Genomic DNA, 20,380 nt, shown 5'->3' on the forward strand with positions numbered 1-20,380 from the left:
GCCCCTGACTTGCTCAGGGCCCTATGCAATTCCATGGCCCTAACAATGTCCTTACTTGTCGGGGCACCTTCTGGATTAAGGAATAGTTTTATAATGAGGGGCCGAATGGAGCACCGGGTGTCGCTCTATGCTGACGATCTACTGTTATATATTTCGGACCCGCTGGAGAGCATGGAGAGGATCATGGGAGGTTTGGGGCATTCTCGGGGTATAAGTTAAATGTAGGGAAAAGTGAAGTGTTCCCGGTGAATGAGTCGGGTTGGCACGCCATTTTAGGGGAGATGCCATTTAAGGTGGCTAGAGAAAGGTTAAGATGCCTGGGGATTCAGGTAGCGAGTGAATGGGCAATGCTTCACAAGTAGAATTTAACAAAACTGGAGGAGGTGGCGAGGGAGGATCTCAAGAGGTGGGACACGCTGCAATTGACTTTGGCGAGGAGGGTCCAAGTGGTGAAGATGAACATTCTGCTGAGGCTCCTGTTCATTTTCCAGACACTCCCGATCTTTATATCGAAAGCCTTCTTTCGGAAACTGGGCACAATTATTTTGGAGTTTGTATGGGCAGGGAAGGTGACAAGGGGTAAGAGGACCCTGTTACAGAGGCAGCAGGGAGGGTTGGCGTTGCCGAACCTGCTTCATTACTATTGGGCGGCGAAAGTGGAGGTGAGGCGATGGTGGCAAGGAGAGGGGTAGAATGGGTTAGGATGGAGGAGGAATCCTGTAAGGGGTCCAGCTTAAGGGCTATGGCGACGGCAGCGTTGCCAATGGCGCCGAGCAGATACTCAGGGAGTCCGGTGGTGCAGACCACGGTGAAGATCTAAAAATCATTACACTGCTTAATAACCCTGTCCTCTTACTTTTGTGGCCATCTCCAACCTTATGCCACATTTCGACGCAGTCCACGGTCCTCGTCCTGACGGCTTGAGATGTCTTCTCTCCACGCGGACACCATGTACTAAATTGTGGTTTTGTCACTCTAGACTATTGCTGTTTTTCTCTCACAGAAAACTTTTGAAAATCAGCATGAGTCTGACTGCAATTTTGCCGTTAGAAAAAACAAACTTTCTCCCAGATTCATTAAGACCCGAGGAGCTGAGGATGCACTTTAGGATAGAGTGGATGTCGGTGTTAACGCCGTTGTGTGAAAATCAGGGGTTTGAGCCTGGGGGAGTTGGAGGAGAATGGATGGATGGCATGTAGAGGAAGTGGGGCTGGTTAAAGTGAGAGATTTGTATCTGGAAGAAAGGTTTGCCAGTATAGATGAATTTAAGGAAAGGGTAGAGCTCCCAAGAGGAAGCGAGTTTAGGTACCTGCAGGTAAGGGAGTTTGTGTGGAAGGTTTGAAAGGAGTTCCCCAGGTTGCCGAGGCACACCCTGCTGGGCGACTGTTGCTTCCTGGTGTGGAAGGGGAGGGTAAGATCGGAAATATATACAGGTGACTGGGAGAACAGGGAAGTGAGCGGGTGGTGAAGATTAAGGAAAAATGGGAAGGGGAGATAAACTGGGGAGTAAGGAGTGAGGCAGTCCGAAAGGTAAATGCGACCTCCTCGTGAGCAAGGATGAGCCTGATACAGTTCAAGGTCGTACATAGGGTACATATGGCTCAGGCAAGAATGAGTGGGTTCAGGGGGTGGCAGATGAGGGTGAGAAGTGTGGGCGGGGATCAGCAAATCACGCACATATGTCCTGGGGCTGTGAAAAGTTGGTGAGATTCTGGGTGGGAGTGTTTGTGGTGCTAGCAAGGATAATGGGGGAGGCGGTTAGGCCGGACCCTTTGGTGGTGATAATTGGGATATTGGAGAAGCCGCAGCTGATGGAGGGGAGGGCCCCTATTGTGGCCTTCGCCTCTCTAATCGCCCGGCGACAAATTTTATTGGCGTGGTGGTCAGCAACGCCACAGGGAGTAGCGGCCTGGCTGGGGGACTTATATGACTTTCTTCGTCTGGAAAAGATCAAATACGAGTTATGGGGTTCAGCGGAGGGTTTTGAGGCGAGGTGGAAGACGTTCGTGACCATGTTTGAGGAGTTGTACGTTGCTGGGTGTACATGGTGTTCGCGTGGAGAGAAGAAATCTCAAGCCGTCAGTACGAGGACTGTGGACTGCATCGAAATGTGGCATAAGGCTGGAGATGGCCACAAAAGAGGACAGGTCTATTAAGCAGTGTAATGATTTTTAGATATGGTCCTATGTAGGACAATGTACGGTGTTTCAGTCAATTTGGTTTTTGAGATATCCTATCCAAATTATCAGGTATATTGGTGACTAACAGCTTAATCTGGGTCATGATAGAAACATAGAGGATGACTGAACCTCTATCTCATGCCATGCTCTCCCAACATCTCTTGGTGTTTTTAGAATCTAGAAATCGATTTCCTTCTTATGCATATTCAGTGATTTTGGCACCACAGCCTTCTGCGCACTTATATGAAACGTTTTTCCATTATATTCAGAATAAGTTGTCAAATGTTTAAATGACCTGTCAGGAATTAAAAAATACACAGAACTATGTAACAGTAAAGCACCAAATAATGAGTTTCTGAGAATGCTGTGCTACCCCAAATTAAGGCACTTAACCCTAAAGTATGCTTGTTACTTACCATCAGGAAACTGTTCAGCATCATCATCAAACATTGCTTCCTTTAAAGCTGATTTATTGACAGAAGAGCTATCAGAGTAATTGTAAGGATTATAATCGCGTGATCGTGAGCTGCTGCGTTGGGGTATGGTGTTCAAGAGTGAAGTCTTATTGTCCAGGGCAGTTCGTCCTAAGTCGGTGGCATCACCACCTCCTCGCATATCGGTAATTCCACCAGTGGCCTAATGTACAGAAGCGGAAAAGTTATTAGTAAAACTATGGTTTGAGGAATTACAGAAAAAGTATACCTGCCCCTTTCCCCCCACAATACTTTTCTCTTCATGTCCTATAATGGATCACTTGTTTTGAATATATATTCACTTATAGTGTCAGCTTGTTGGTACCTCCTCCTGGCACTCATTCAGGCTGGGATCTTCCATTATAGAGATTAAGTGTAGTGGCAGGCATGAAAGTCAAGTTTGATGCCCACTGGGTGGCAAGTCAGATTTGTCTGCCTGATTTTCTGCTTCTCAGCTATTAATTATGCATCGAGGAGTTAGTTGAATTGTGTGGCAGGACAGCAGGGATTCGTCTACTCCACCGTACCTCATGGGGTTGAAGGTCCTGGCGCAAGGTTTAAATGGCACCCGCCCAGACATTCACTCGATGCTGGTAAAGTGTGGGTCGCCCAGACATTCAGGCGATGCTGGTAAAGTGTGGGTCGCCCAGACATTCACTCGATGCTGGTAAAGTGTGGGTCGCCCAGACATTCAGGCGATGCTGGTAAAGTGTGGTGTAAGCTTCTGCTTCATCATGGTGGCCAAACACACAAACCTTCTTCTCTATGGTTGAGTAAGACCTCTCCTGGGGATTCTCTTTCATGTCGTCAGGGAAAGGCGGGTGGTCCTCTTCCCGAGGGATGGCAGCAGGAGGTTCTCCCAGCTGACCACGTTGGCCGGGGAGGAGATCGTTAGGGAAGTCAGCACCTGCGGCCAACAGAAAAATACTACCCTGCAGAAAAATAATGAATGATCTGATGTGCTTTGCCAAAGTGAAACCTATTCACTGCAATTAACATTCTCGTAAGGGCATCAGGCAGCCTAAGAGTTAGAACTTACAGGGATTTATTTATTTTTATGCGTTCATGGGACGAGGGAATCACCAGCAGTTATTACCCATCCCTAATTGCCCTTGAGGGGGCAATTAAAAGTCAACCACATGCTGGGTTCTGGAGTCACATGTAGGGCAGACTAGATGAGGATGTCAGATTTTCTTCCCTAAAGGAAATTAGTGAACCAGATGGAGTTTTACAACAATCGGCCATGGTTTCATGGTCATCATTATATTTTTAATTCCATATTTTAACTGATTTCGAATTTCACCATCTGCAGTGGCAGGATTTGAACCCGAGTCCCCAGAGCGCTACCCTAGGTCTCTGGCCTACTAGTCTGTGACAATACTAATATGCCACTGCCTCCCCATATAGGGATGTCACACACGACCAGCAGATTCGCCATCAGCACTAAATATCACTTGGCACCATCTCATGAAAGATCGTGCATGAACAGCAACTTAATACATTACTGGGGTGGACTCAGCACACCTAACAGGCATACAAGTCTCTGATATGCTCCTCCATTCATAGTGCTTACAGGCAATCCATCTATCTTTATGCAGGACAAGATCTCTCCCAACAGACTGGAGAGAGCGGTTGGATCCCAGAGCTGAGGACGCTCTCCTCCCAGGAGGAGCAGGCGGCAGAGCTAGTTGGAGGACAGAGATCGCTTCTGCACAGTTATGAGATGGGCTTTTCCCAAAAAGCCTATGAGGGTCCATGCAGTATACATCCAACAACATTGGGACAATGACTGGTAGTGATCCATAATGTTGGAGACTATCTCGACGGCTCCCTCTGCCTTTTCTTTCTGGTAGCTGGAACAGAGAGGAGAAGCTCCTCACATGAGGTTCCTTAGGAACTGAGGCTGAGGCACCTGCTGGTGGCCTTCCTCTGCCTTTTCGTGCTGGTAGCTGGAATAGAGAGAAGGCCACCAGCAAGCGCCTCAACCTCAATCCTGAAAGCACTGCATATGATGATTTAGAAGAACCATCTAATGAAGACCCATCACTGCGTTCACCTGCGCCCTCCACCAACGCAGATACATGCACCTCGGTGATCCTAGTTCTAGAATAGGCTTGGGCTCACAATCTGGTGATAACCTCACCAACATTTAAAAAAATAATAATAATTTTTATTAAGGTTTTCACAGAATATCAATAACAAAATGAAAAAGGAACCCAACAGGGTTAAATACAAAAGTCAAAAAACAACCCTCCATACCCCCCTCCCACCTGTACATAATAATAAATTTACACCCCAACTTAACACACAGCCAACATAGCAAATATATACACCCACTCAGATCCCCCAGTGTAAATAAACATAAATAAAGTAACCCCCCCCCTCCCCCGAGTTGCTGCTGCCATTGACCAATGTCTACCGTTCTGCCAGGAAGTCTAAGAACGGTTGCCACCACCTGAAGAACCCTTGTACCGACCTTCTCAAGGTGAATTTCACCCTCTCCAACTTAATAAACCCCGCCATATCGTTGATCCAGGATTGCACGCTTGGGGGCCTCGCGTCCATCCACTGAAGAAGAATCCTCCGCCGGGCTACCAGGGACGCAGAGGCCAGAATACCGGCCTCTTTGGGAGCCCCCAGTCCGGTTCGACCCTGGATCCTACCACCCTCGACACCGTCCTCGCTACGCCCTTCCAAAATTCCTCCAGTGCTGGGCATGACCAGAACCTATGGGTGTGGTTTGCTGGGCTCCCTGAGCACCTAACACACCTGTCTTCACCACCAAAAAACCGGCTCATCCTTGTCCCGGTCATGTGTGCCCTGTGCAGCACCTTAAACTGTATGAGGCTGAGCCTCGCGCACGGAGATGAAGAGTTCACCCTCCCTAGTGCATCTGCCCACGTCCCTTCCTCGATCTGCTCTCCCAACTCCTCCTCCCACTTACCTTTCACCTCCTCCACCGAGGCCTCCTTCTCCTCCTGCATCACCTTGTAAGTTTCCGAGATCTTCCCCACTCCCGCCCACCACCCCAAGAGCACCCTGTCCTGTACTGTGTGTGGCAGCAGCCGCGGGAATTATGCCACCTGCCGCCTGGCAAATGCCCTTACCTGTAAGTTCCTGAAGGTGTTCCCCGGGGGGAGCCCATACTTCTCCTCCAACTCACCCTGGCTCGCAAACTTCCCGTCCACAAACAGGTCTCCCAAACTTCGTATCCCTGCCCTGTGCCACCCCGAAAGCCCTCCATCTGTCCTCCCTGGGACGAACCGGTGGTTCCCCCGTATTGGGGTCCACACCGAGGCCCCAACCTCCCTCATGTGCCGCCTCCACTGCCCCCAGATTTTGAGGGCAGCCGCCACTACCGGGCTCGTGGCATACCTCCTTGGAGGGAGCGGCAGCGGCGCCGTTGCCAGCGCCCCCAGACTCGTACCCACACAGGACGCCGTCTCCAGCCTCTTCCATGCCGTCCCCTCCCCCTACATCACCCACTTGCGCACCATCATCGCATTGGCGGCCCAGTAGTACCCACAGAGGTTAGGCAGCGCCAGCCCCCCCCCCCCATCTCTACCCCGCTCCAGGAACACCCTTCTCACCCTCGGAGTCCCTTGCGCCCACACAAACCCCATTATGCTCCTGTTAACCCGCCCAAAAAGACCTTTGGAATAAACACGGGGAGGCACTGGAACAGGAACAAAAACCTTGGGAGCACCGTCATTTTGGCTGACTGCACCCTACCCGGCAAGGACAGCGGCAATGCGTCCCACCTCTTGAACTCCTCCTCCATTTGCTCCACCAGCCTTGTGAAATTAAGCCTGTGCAGGGCCTCCCAGCTCCTGGCCCCCCAAATACCTGAAGCTCCTCTCCGCCCTTTTTAGTGGGAGCTCGCCAATCCCCCTCTCCTGGTCCTCTGGGTGAACCACAAACAGCTCGGTCTTCCCCATGTTGAGCTTATACCCCGAGAAATCCCCGAATTCCCTGAGGATCCTCATCACCTCGGGCATTCCCCCCACCGGATCCGCCACATATAACAGCAAGTCGTCCGCATAGAGCGACACCCTATGCTTCTCCCCACCCCGCACCAACCCCCTCCAGTTCCTCGACTCCCTCAGTGCCATAGCCAGGGGTTCAATCGCCAGTGCGAAGAGCAGGGGGGACAGGGGACACCCCGCCTCGTCCCTTGGTGCAACCAAAAGTACTCAGACCTCCTCCTGTTCGTGGCCACACTCGCCATCGGAACCTCATACAACAGCCTGACCCACCTGACAAACCCCTCCCAAAACCCAAACCTCTTCAGCACCTCCCACAGGTACCCCCACTCTACCCTATCGAAGGCTTTCTCAGCGTCCATCACCACCACAATCTCCGCCTCCCCCTCCCTCACCGGCATCATGATAACGTTCAGAAGCCTCCGCACATTTGCGTACAACTGCCTCCCCTTCACGAACCCCGTCTGGTATTCGTGGATGACCTGCGGCACACAATCCTCAATCCTCGTGGCTAAGACTTTCGCCAGCACCTTGGCATCTACGTTTAGCAATGAAATCGGCCTGTAAGACCCACACTGCAGGGGATCCTTGTCCCGCTTTAGGTCCATTACCCGGGACATTGTCGGGGGCAAAGCCGCCCCCCTCCCTTGCCTCATTAAAGGTCCTAACTAACAGCGGGCCTAACAGGTCCATATATTTTTTATAGAATTCGAGCGGGAAACCACCCGGCCCCGGTGCCTTCCCCGTCTGCATGCTCCCTATCCCTTTGGTCAGCTCCTCCAGCCCAATTGGGGCCCCCAATCCCGCCACCAGTCCCTCCTCCACCTCGGAAACCTCAATTGGTCCAGAAAACGGCCCATCCCTCCCTCCTCCAGTGGGGGCTCGGACCGATACAATTCCTCATAAAAGTCCCTGAAGACCCCATTGATGCCATCCCCACTCCGCACCACACTCCCTCCCCTCCTTAACTCCCCCGATCTCCCTAGCTACGTCCCGCTTCCGAAGCTGATGCGCCCGCATCCGGCTTGCCTTTTCCCCATACTCGTAGACCGCCCCCTGGGCCTTCCTCCACTGCACCTCCGCCTTCCTGGTGGTCACCAGGTCGAATTCGGCCTGGAGGCTGCACCTCTTCCTCAACAGTCCTTCCTCGGGCACCTCCGCATAACTCCTGTCGACCCTCACCATCTCCCCCACCAGCCTCTCCCTCTGCTCCCTCCTCTCCTTGTGGGCCCTAATGGAGATCAGCTCTCCCCTAACCACCGCCTTCAGCGCCTCCCATACCATCCCCACTCAGACCTCCCTGTTATCGCTGGCCTCCAGGTACCTCTCTATGCTTCCTCGGACCCGCTAACTCACCTCCTCGTCCGCGAACAGCCCCACCTCCAAACGCCACAACGGGCGCTGGTCCCTCTCCTCCCCCAGCTCTAAGTCCATGCGGGGCGTGATCTGAAATGGCTATCGCCGAGTACTCAGTATCCTCTACTCTCGCTATCAGCGCCCTGCTCAAAATAAAAAAAGTCGATCCGAGAATAAGCCTTATGGACATGTGATAAGAATGAAAATTCCCTAGCCCCCGGCCTTGCAAATCTCCAAGGATCCACCCCTCCCATCTGGTCCATAAACCCCTCAGCACCTTAGCCGCCGCCGGCTTCTTACCCGTCTTAGACCTGGAGCGATCCAGTGCCGGATCCAACACTGTGCTAAAGTCTCCCCCCATTATCAGGCTCCCCACTTCCATATCTGGGATCCGTCCCAACATGTGCCGCATAAAACCCGCATCGTCCCAGTTCGGGGCATACACATTGACCAGTACCACCCTCTCCCCCTGCAGCTTACCACTAACCATTACGTACCTACCGCCATTGTCTGCCACAATGCTCGACGCTCCGAACGACACCTTCTTTCACACCAAGATGGCCACCCCTCGAATTTTGGCATCCAGCCCCGAATGAAACACCGACCTACCCACCCTTTCCTCAATCTTACCTGGTCTGCCACCTTCAGGTGTGTCTCCTGGAGCATGACCACATCCGCCTTCAGCCCCTTCAGGTGCGTGAACACGCGTGAACACGCGGGCCCGCTTGACTGGCCCGTTCAGTCCCCTTACATTCCAGGTTATCAGCCGGATCAGGGGGCTACCCGCCCCCCCTCCCCCACCGACTAGCCATAACGCCTCCTCGGCCAGCCACGCGCCCGCACCCCACTTCCGGCCCGTTCCCCACGGCGGCAGACCCCCGTCTCGACCCCCCCACTTGCTCCAGCTCCCCCTTGACCATATCAGCAGCAACTCGATTCCCCCCCACCCACCCCTCCTAGCTGCTTTACTCCCCCCATTGCACTTCTGCAAATCAGCTGACTCCTGCTGACACCGGCCACTCCCGCCGATCCTTAGACTCCTCCCATTGTGTGACACACCGCCAACTTCCATTCCCCATCCGCAGGCTCTCCACCTCCCCCTTCCATCCCAAGTGCGGGAAACACCCTTCGCTTCCCCGCCCCGGCCCCACCCCCTCCAGTCTTCAGCGCGGGAAAAAGCCCGCGCTTACCACCTACCCGGCCTCGCCACCTCTGACGCAGCTCCTTTTACAGGCCCAGTCCCCTCACCCCCGACTCGGGCCCCCCTCCCCCGCGGGGCCCCATCACACTGCCGGCCATCCACCCCTGTTCCATTTGCTTACCCCCCTCCAAGAGCCCCCCCGACCAACCCAACCAAAACAGTGCCCAACCCGCCCTAACCACTCTCACCAAACCAGAAAGAAAAAAACAAGAGCAAAGGACCCCCCCTCAAAAAGTAACATATCAACTGCAATCCCCAAACGCCCATCCCGACCCTCAATCTGTGTCCAGCTTCTCGGCCTGAACAAAGGCCCACGCCTCCAACGGAGACTCAAAGTAACGGTGCCGGTCCTTGTAGGTAACCCACAGTCGCGCCGGCTGCAACATTGCAAACTTCACCCCCTTCCTGTGCAGCGCCGCCTTCGCTCGATTGTACCCGACCCTCCTCTTCGCCACCTCCGCACTCCAGTCCTGGTATATTCGAACCTCCGCGTTCTCCCACCTGCTGCTCCTCTCCTTCTTGGCCCACTTGAGCACACACTCCCGATTAGCGAACCGCTGAAACCGCACCAGCACCGCCCGCGGAGGCTCGTTAGCCTTGGGCCTCCTCGCCAGCACTCTATGGGCCCCTTTCAGCTCCAGGGCCCCTGGAAGGACCCCGCTCCCATCAGCGAGTTCAACATGGTGACCACATAGGCCCCCACGTCCGGCCCCTCCAGCCCCTCCGCAAGTTCTTCCGCCTCGACCGATTCTCCATCTCCTCGAACCACTCCTGCCATTTCTTGTGGAGTGACTCGAGCGCCCCCTTCACCTCCAGGCCTAAGATCTCGTCCTCGTTGTTGGAGATCTTTTGTCGGGCCTCGCGGATCGCCACCCCCTGGGCCGTCTCTGTCTCCAGCAGCTTATAAATAGAAGCCTTCATTGGCCAAGCAGGTCCGCTTTAATCTCCCTGAAGCAGCGCTGGAGAACCTCCTGTTGCTCCTGCGCCCACTGCATCCACGCTGCCTGGTCCCCGCCCGCCGCCATTTTGTTCTTCTTCCCTCGCACCTTCTTCGGGTCAACCACCACATTCAGGTGGTGACATCGGGTCGCCCCGCTCCTGGTAAAAGCCATATACTGTCGGGGAACTATTCTCCTTCCCACAGCGGGAAACGTCAAAAAATGCCATTGGGGGCCCTGAAAAGAGCCAAAATGTTTTTTGCGGGAGCTGCCGAATGTGTGACTTGGCTCCGCATAGCCGCAAACCGGAAGTCCATAACCTCACCAACATGTGTGGGCAGCAGACTGAGGCAGTGCCAGCTGAGGTCTCTGACACTTGGACGACTGTTAAAGACCAGGTCCCTGTTGCGGCTGAGCCCGATGGTGAACCTCTGCAATTGGCCCGGAGAGAGATGTTGGAGATACAAAGACAAGCAGGAGAACATCAGGCAGAGCTTTCGAAGGCTGTCACCAGACAGGAACGAAGGATGGAGGAAATTCCCCATGTTGTCTGGTGTTGTGGTTACAGCATGCAAGTGTATCAAAGTCTCCATGGGAAGGGTGGCGGCCACCTTGGAGACCCAGGTCCAGAGGTTTCCTCTGGATTTTTGCTTGGACCTGCATATCATCCCTCTAACCATCGTTCCAGCAGTTTCTGGGTGACAAGGGCAAGAGCACCTTGATCTCCCTCCAGTGCCCTTTCTCCTCAAAAAGTCAGGAGAGGTCCTCAGGCCTCCATTTCTGCTGCAGATGTAGGGGGTGCACCTAGATGCAGTGGTAGGGGAGGAAACATGAAGTAGTTTTGAATGCATAATGCTGGCACGGGTATTCACTGTATAAAATCTGCACTATTGTAAATATATTTTGCATTTACCTATCTTTAAGTCTCAGGTATTGAGTGGTTAATGAATGTGATGCAAAGTACTGCATTCATTCAAGGGTATCAAGTGAACCCCCCCCCCCCCCCCCCCCCGATGTCACACGTATTTGCCGCAACCAACATTGGAGTCTTTTCTCCAAAGTGTACTTTGCAGTGGCATTTATTTTATAACAGAGTTTTAGGAAAGTAGTATTCCTCGTCAAGTGCCATAGTCTTCCATGCCTCCTAGCAGCATGTTTTGTCTCTGAGCTTAAGGCTGAACATTATTCCTTTCTTTGTTCCCATTCTCCCCATGCAAGATGCTAAATGACTGATTTACACTGGAAATGGCTGGTAGAAGTGTGTGTGTGTGAAGCCAGAGGTGTGTACTCATCCTCATGAAGCCATCTACTTACCTGTGAGGATCTTACTTGGCTACTGAATGGCTGCCTATCAGTGCTTTACGGAATACTTCTGTAAAGTCACAGTACTCAAATCATTACGGAATTCATTGCATCTCTATACTCTTTATGATCCTTGACCAGACCTCCAAGGTTTGGTAAGATTTGGTTAGAGACTGACCAATAACATTTTGTTTGAAGTAGACAAAGTTTGAGATCTCCGTAGCCTGCTCAGTTAATAAAACCACCAGATTCCAGGGTTTTGAACAAACAAATGTAAACTTTACTACACAAGGTCAGAAAATATAAAACAATTTATAATATCTATTTTTACTCTAACATCCAGGGTTAATATAAGAAACATGTGAATTGACAGACAAACTATGGTCCAACAATCCACACGGCGCAACAAATGACAGATGCGGCCAAGGCAGAGTGCATTGGATTCCTCAACAATGCACCAGACATCAATAAATAACACTGAGTCAACCAATCTCACTGAAACGGTCTCTCTTACGAGGTGATACCAGTCTTCACCAAGAAAGGTCAAACCTTTGAATTTTCTCCAAATGTTGCTCCATCTTGGACAGCATCAAAATTTGCCCACTTCTCAGGGGTTCAATCCCGTCTCCTGACATTCCGCCCCCCTGTATTCCCGAGTGAGATCTCAATCACCAACTCAGAAGCACAATTTCAGCTCTTCGGCCATGCCAAGCAAAACAGTGTTGCTCCAAAGGAATACTGTTGCCCAACAGCCCACAGCACGGGGTCATCAACCTTCAGTTGTGTGGTGACCTAGCGGGTCCAGTTTTGACTCTGAATAAAATTGGAAATCCTGAATTAAAGAGCGCGATTCTCTAAGCCCTGCGCCGGGCCGGAGAATCGGCGCAGCCGCGCCGGCCATGGGCCGATTCTCCGGCCCGGATGGACCGAGCGGCCGCGCGGAAACGGCAGAGTCCCGCCAACGCTGTTTACCCCCTGGTCGCTGCCGGCGGGAACTCTGTGCGAAGGGTCGGGGGGCGGCCTGTGGGGCGAGGAGAAGCGCTGCTTCACTGGAGGGGGGGCCTCCGATGGGATCTGGTCCGCGATCGGAGCTCACTGATCGGCGGGCCGGCCTCTCGCCCCCCGGGCCTACTTTGTTCAGCTTCCGGCCCCAGAACCCCTGCACCATGTTGCGTGTGGGCCAGAGCGTTGAAGTCCCCCGCGCATGCGCGGATTGGCGCGGCCCAACTGCACATGCGCGGGTTGGCGCGGTGCACATTTGCGCCGGGAGGGAGGCTGGCGCGGCGTGAACCGCTGCAGCGCCTTGCTGACTCCCTGTGGGGGACAGAATCGGTCGTGTCCGCGGCCGTTTCGCATTTTGGAGAATCTCCCCCAAATAATTGGGCACTTTAAATTAAACTACAGTCTGCTCCAGCAACTGGCCTGCTGGGAATTTGGACTTGGCCAAGTTCCAATACACAGAACTCAGATAGGCTGCCTGGCCATGTCTGGACCTGCCCTGTCAATCGCCCATCAAGAGATCATTGCATCCTATTGATATGCACCAGTCTATTGTCCTCAGCCTAGATGGAGCCAAACTCCTAGGTGTCCCAAGTTCCCATCGTTACCTGACTTGGCAAGGAGTGTGTGCGGACCATATTATCAAAAATGGACGCACATGGGGCGGGCCCAGGTGTCCTGTCAATGGGCCATTAACCGGACCATTGGCTGCTGAGATCCCCTCCTGAGGCCTCACTGGCAGGAAGCCAAGAGAAGTGGCAAAAGGGCACGAAGGAAAAGGGGGTAAAAATAGACACCTGGGGAATATCGAAAGTGAAGACTCGACATGGGAGGTGACCATGACAATCCGAAGACTGACCAGAGAAGAAAGAAGCTGCCAGCGAGACCCACCTTCATGACGACGACCAAGAGCGACTCAGGAATCAGACCTACTGTTCAACCAGACCATCTTTGCGGGTAGTATAACCGAATCTTGGGTGGTTTTTATTTATTCGTTCATGGGACATGGACGTCGCAGCATGCGCCAGCATTTATTGCCCATCCCCAATTGCCCTTGAGGGAACAGTTAAGAGTCAACCACGCTGCAGTGGATCTGGAGTCACATGAAGGCCAGACCAGGTAAGGATGGCAGATTTCCTTCCCTAAAGGACATTAGTGGTTTTTAGGACAATTGACAATGGTTTCATGGTCATCATTAGCCTTTTAATTCCAGACATTTTATTGAATTCAAATTCCACCATATGCCGTGACGGGATTTGAACCTGGGTCACTGGATTACTAGACAAGTGACAATACCACTATGCCACCACCTCCCTTTCTTGTACATACATTTAGGTTAATTTATGGGTTAAATTTTTTTCATAAAGATTGTAGAACTTACATTCGTGTTTGTCCCTTGTTCTCTTCGCTACTAAAAACACCTAGGTAACACCTTAGAGTCAGTGAACTGGTCAAAAGTATCTGAATTGGACAGATAGAACAGAACAGTTGCCTTCTTGGATATCTAGGGCTTCTTCTGAGCCCACTTCAATTGCCAGAAACTTTTTTATGTGCTCTTCATTTAAAGTTTGCTACTTGCAGCTCTTTTCCTATTTTGAGCCTTTTTCTCCCTCTACTCTCTTTTTTACTGGAAACTCTTCCTGTCTCCTCTCTCGGACTCTTCTTTTGGGATCTCTCCCTGTTCGCTTCTCCCTTTGGTACCTCTCCCTGTTCCCTCTTGAACTCTAGTCTTCCATGGCACCCCACTCCTGGACGCACAACGTGGGTTTTTACACTATTTTTCTAAATGCAAAAGCACACTGAGCCTAATGAATGCAAACATGCCAGTCTGTGCATGCGCAAAAGCTCAGAGGTCTGTCGCAGGTTGACGTTCCCGACCTCCACTCTCAACACCAAGGTAAGTCTAGTTTTTATAACAACTCATTGACTGAGGGTTGATAAAGGTGTGGCCCTTGTGAGATAGACAATATCGAGGACAGCAATGTTGTGAAAGTGGTGTTCTGGCACCTCTCCCGGGTACTCAACAAGATCTATGAGAAGAGGAAGTTGTCATCATTGGCTGTGTCATCACTGTCTGGACTATGTCTCGTCCAGATGCCAAGGAAATGCAGGACAAAGACCTGGAAAGGTTTCGCTGAATGAGTGTTCGTTAATAATCAAATGATAGTCCTGCTGAACCACTATCTGTGAGGACAACACTAACATAACTTGCAGTGTTGATTGCATGCTGTCAAGTAACATATCAATGTGCCCTGATGGCATCTTGGGGCTCAGTATTAAAGTGAGGCCTCTGCATTATTCATGCCTGAGAATTGGCTCCTGGAGGAATAGTACAGTCTGGACATAGCTTCCTCGTGAGACATCAAGTGCTAACTGCTGATGAATATTTTTTCTGTTGCCGCCAATTTGCAAAGCTGTTGCCATGCTGGCATGAGTGCCATCAAGTGTGCGATAGCATTTCAGCCTCTTGAAGGATGCCTTGGTCAATGGCTTGTTGATGCTATGATGGAAAAGGCTGCACTATATGTAGCTGCTTAAGAAGGTGCATTAGTGGAGTGCTTATCTAATTACATAGCGGCCACATGTTTCCCTAGCCTACTGTGTTTTCCAAAGATGATCCCATTGATAGGGTTGAAGGTGACTTAGGCTTCATCTGTTACTATTTTGAGATTGATGACCTTTTGTGATATGTTGAAGCTGAAAATGAGGGTTTTTGTGCCCCCCTTATCAATGCTTTAAGAGACCATCAATCAGAACTTGTCTTCACCTATCCCTCTGTAAATCTTGTAGCTATGAGGAATGGGCACATCTGCCACATGGTGCCTGTGCAGTGGCATCCTTATGTGGCCCCCCCTGATCACTCGCCCTTATTAGATTCATTCCATTCCAAGTCCTCCTCATCTAAGGAGATTACTAGCTCCTCCATTTCCCCTTGTGGCGTCACACCTCCCCTTTGCAGTTCCAGGTTGTGCAACAATTATGATGGACACCCTCTGCGGTGAGTATTGGAGAGCCTGACTTGTTTTTTCTTGTTCCTGATTGAGTTGTGTTCTTAATGCTTTTCATTAGATTTGAGGTTCTCGAACACTTTTTTTTTACATTAATACGTTGTTTCCTTTCTGTTTTTTATGTTGTTATTTGGCGCGACATTTAGTCGCTTGTGGGGCATTGCATATGCCTTCTTCGAGGCAATGTCCAAAGTGGTGGGGATGAGGGTGGAACTATGACCAAAGGTGGGGTATCAGACCAGCCAGATCCATTCCTGGGGAGGAGGGCGGACGCCCTTGCCTTTGCCTCCCTGATCGTCCGCCGTAGAATCCTGTTCGGCTGGCGGTCAGCAGCACCACCCAAAGCTGTAGACTGGCTGTCCGACCTCTCAGAATTTCTCCAAATGGAGAAAATCAAATTCGCCTTCCGAGGGTCAGACGACAGCTTCCACAGAACGTGGGAGCCATTCACCCAATTGCTCCAGGACCTGTTTGTGGCCAACGAACAAGCAGAAGAATAGCCAGGTAGCCAAGAATCAGGGGAAAGTAACCAAGGCATGAGAGGGAGAGATAGACCGGGGGCGGGGCACAGCTAAACGTAAGAAAGGCGAACCACAGAAGGGAGGGGGGAAGGGGGAGGAAGAGCGAGGAGACAGGGAACAATAGAGGGGAACCAGAGAGGTGGGGGAGAGGCAGGGGAATGATAGCCGGAAGGAGGACACGGGAAACGATAACAAACTTGGCATCTACAGGGACAGCGAGCAAGGAAAATCCAGGCGAAAGACGGGACGAACTGCTGAAGCGGAGGTGAACGTGAGACGACAACGGCAGCAAAACCCATCCAGAAGCAAGTGACAACACCAACACCAGACCCATTCGCGTATTGTTCCCTGCAATTGTTTCTCCGGCACCCAAATGTTTATCTTCCTCCCCAGTTCTCCCCAACCCCCCACAAACAGATGCCTACTTATGTGTTAAAAATAATATTGCCAATTGTACAGAGTTGCTGCTGTTGAGCTGGTGCATAATACCCTACCAGTTATTTAATTTTATTTATTTATTTTTTGGTATGTTTGTGTGTGTTCTTCTCTTATATATATATATATATATATATATATATATATCTTATTCTGTGTACATAACGGTAAATATATTTTGTTCAAAAACCCAATAAAAAACATATATAAAATAAAAGCGATCTTTATAGGTTGGAACCCCTTGCAGATAAATCAGCCATGTCTGACTTTCTGGATGTCTACCCATCCCAACTGGCTAGGTGGATAAGAGCAGTGAATTGGACTCCTGTTACACTGTGACGAGTGTTTAAAATGTATTGGGCTAACGCAGTCTGATAAAGCCCCTGGGCTGGATGGCTTTCTGATTGAATTTCACAAGAAGTTCTTGGAACAGCTTGTACCTTTGTTATTGGACCTATTCACCGGTTCCCTATCCCAGAGGTCTCCGCCTCCGACCCTCACTCAAGCCTCTATTTCCTTGCTCCTTATGAGGAACAAGGACCCGACAGAATGTAGTTCATACAGTCCTATCCCGCTTTTGAATGCAGACATCAAGCTGCTTGCGATGGTTCTGGCGCTCCGGTTGGAGCCTTGCCTCCCAAGAATAATTCTGGAGGATCAGACCGGCTTTGTAAAGGGCTTTGTTAGCCAATATACGTCACCTGCTAAATGTCATCCTTTCCCCCTCCCAGTACCTGAACTGGAGGTGATAGTATCTCTGGATGCTGATTAAGTGGAATAGGAGTATTTAAGAGAGATTCTTGGGAGATTTGGATTTGGTCATAAATTTGCTTCTCGGACTTGCCTGTTAGATAATTCCCCTACGGCCAGTGTTCATACAAATGCTTTATACTCCAAGTTTATTTTCACTTGAATAGAGGCACTAGACAGGGCTGCCCACTTTCTCTACTCTTGTTCACCCTGGCGACAGAGCCGCTCTCTCTGGCGTTGAGGTCCTTTAGTTAATGGAGGGGTATCAGTCGAGATGGGGTGGAGCATCGGGTGTCTCTCAAGGTGGAAGATCTACTTCTGTATATTACATACCCAACTCCCTCCATCGACTGCATAATGAAACTGCTTAACACCTTTGACTCCTTCGCTGGAAAAAACTGAACTTGGGCAAGAGTGAATGTTTCCTGGTTAAATTCCCTTCTGGGTGCACCCAATTGGGGATATTACCTTTCTGCCTCTCTAATACAAGCTTTTGTTATCTGGGAGTCCAGCTGACCCACAAGTGAGCCTGACTTCATAAGTTGAATTCACAAGCCTGCTAATAGTGTTAAAATGAATTTACAGAGGTGGAACAACCTTGTTCTATCTTTGACAGGTAGAATTAAAACGATTAAAATAAACGTGCTGCCGAGGTTTTTTTTTCTTTCAATGTCTTTCCATTTTTCTGCTCAAATCCGTTTTTATCAAGGTTAACAAATTGATACCTGCTTTTATTTGGGTGGGCGAAAATCCCAGAATTCGGAGCGTTTTACTCCAATGGAACAGGCAAACGGGGAAAGGGGGGTGAGGGGGAGATTTGCCCTCCCCAATTTATTGTTTTATTACTGGGCTGCTGACATCCAAAAAAATTCTGTTGTGGTTCAGTGACGCTGATTCTATTTGGCGATAAACGGAGGCTTGTTCCTGCATCACTTCTACTCTTCTTGCCATAGTCACTGCACCATTGCCCTTTCCCCCCGCTAAACTTTCCTTAAAGCCAGTGGTAGTTTCCTCTCTTAGGATTTGGAAACAGTTTAGATAGCACTCTAGGCTCCTTTCTCCGTCTTCGCTAGCCCCTATTTTTGCCTTTTGGTTTGGACTCAACCGTAAATCTTGGAAGGTGAAACGCGTGGAGCATTTTGGGGATCTGTTCGTGGAGGGGAGGTTTGCCAGTTTTAGGGAATTAGCTGATAAATTTCAGCTGCCCAACTCCAGCCTTTTTCGTTATTTTCAAGTTTGCAACTTCTTGTGTACGGCTTTTGCTTCCTTTCCTTTGGCGCCACATTCCTCCTTGTTGAAGAGGATTTGGATCCCTGGCTCAGGGTCTATTTCAGATCTATATGGCCATATTCATTTGCCGGATCCCTCCTCGCTAGGTGGGGTGAGGCCGAAATGGGAAAGTGAATTGGGCCCTATACTTATTAGTGAGGTTTGGAGGGAAGGCCCTTCACAGGGTCAACTCCACGTACTCATGCGCTTGGTTGAGCCTAATTCAGTTTAAGGTGTTACACAGGACGCACCTGACTAGAGCAAGGATAAGTGTTTTTTTCCCAAATGTCGAAGATAGGTGTGATCGCTGTGCTTCTGGCTCTGCTAACCATACACATGTTCTGGTCCTGTCCCAACCTCGTAGCCTTCCCTCTTTATCACCATGTCGGAGATAATCCATTTGGATCTGGACTCATGTTCACTAGTCGCAATATTTGGGGTGTCAGATTCACCAGTGAGTCAATCTGGGGTAGAGGCGGATGTTGTCGCCTTTGCCTCCCTGATAGCCCGGAGGCAAATTATTGCTTGTTTGGAGGTTTCCCCCTCCGCCCAGTGCCTCTGCTTGATTGGGTGACTTAATGCCATTCCTATGTCATGTGAGAGTACCTTTAAGAAATGGGTGTTTATAAATGGGCGTGTATATAAATATCTATAGTGAGAGTACCTTTAAGAAATGGGTGTTTACTACTGCAGTGATGTCAGACAGTGGGTGGAGCTGGGCTGTCTATCAGCTTTTTACTTTTGTTTTTGAGCAGGCTGCAGGGTGTGTTTTAGTTTCGTTTTCAGTGTTGGAGCTGAAGCCAGACCAAGCCGGTGTACTGCTGTTCTCTCTGCCATCAAAAGACTATCTCTTGATCATTTGGTGAATTCAGAATTATAAATGTTCTCAGTAGTGAATGTGAACCGAATGTGCTTCTGGTGAAAGGTGTTTTAAGTTTTATGGATGTAAAAAGGAAAGCTTAAAGCATTACTTACTGTTGTATTCTTTGGGGGTTGTATTTGAATTGATGGTTGCTAAGATGTTCATTGTATGTTTTAAAAAGGTGAACTTGAGTTCATAGAATAAACATTGTTTTGCTTTAAAAAATACTTTTTCATTTCTGCTGTACCACACCTGTAGAGTGGGCCGTGTGCTCCCCATACCACAATCTAGTAAAAGTTGTGGGTCAGGTGAATTCCATGATACACTTTGGGGTTCTCTAAACCCTGGCCCATAACACCTACACTTGGAGAAAATCAAATTCACCATCAGGGGATCATTGAGAGGTTGTACTTAAGATGGCAACCATTTATTTCCTTTTTAAGGATTTAGTCACCGTCAGCTGTTAAGGGATTTAGTTTAGTTTGCGTATTTAAGCTAATTGTGTGTTGGTTTTTTACTTTCATATTTGCTTATGATTTCCTGCATTCTTTTATTCTTGTGTGTGTTGGGCAGTACGGTAGCACAGTGATTAGCACTGTTGCTTCACTGCACCAGTGGTCCCAGGTTTGAATCCCTGTTTGGGTCACTGCCTGCGTGGAGTCTGTACGTTCTACCTAAAAGTTAGGTAATTTGGACATTCTGAAGTATCCCTCCGTGTACCAGAACAGGCACCGGAATGTGGCGACTAGGGACTTTTCACAGTAGCTTCATTGCAGTGTTAATGTAAGCCTACTTGTGACAATAAAGATTATGTAAAATCTCTACTAAAAATGTGGGAAAAAAATGAGTATTGGAGAGCCCTGTCTGACCGATCCAAGCATCAAATCGCATTTTTAGGAGGCTGACAGTCTGCTTTATTAAGGACCTTGTGGCTGAATGAGCAGCACTGTATCAGTCATGTCATTTGCCATGTTTTCTGTGATACCGCAGGGACATCATCAAGGAGCCGACCTCTCAGTGCCAATCTCCTTTAGATATCTCTGGCACAGTTTTTGTTCATTCATTCATGGGATGTGAGCATTGCTGGCTAGACCACCAATAAT

At 50.0% G+C, this 20,380-nt stretch overlaps 1 protein-coding gene across 32 annotated transcripts in view; it reads right to left on the minus strand.

Moving 5' to 3' along the window:
- The window catches only part of clasp2 (cytoplasmic linker associated protein 2), a 666,501-nt gene that overhangs the window by 64,584 nt on the left and 581,537 nt on the right, over positions 1-20,380 (minus strand). For all 32 annotated transcript variants that reach the window (XM_072467277.1, XM_072467285.1, XM_072467284.1 and 29 more), the window contains one exon: positions 2,597-2,816. In XM_072467277.1, the coding sequence (XP_072323378.1) occupies positions 2,597-2,816 (220 nt within the window). The remainder of the gene's footprint in view (positions 1-2,596; positions 2,817-20,380) is intronic.

Source organism: Scyliorhinus torazame, chromosome 11 (assembly GCF_047496885.1).
Source record: "Scyliorhinus torazame isolate Kashiwa2021f chromosome 11, sScyTor2.1, whole genome shotgun sequence".
NCBI lineage: Eukaryota > Metazoa > Chordata > Chondrichthyes > Carcharhiniformes > Scyliorhinidae > Scyliorhinus > Scyliorhinus torazame.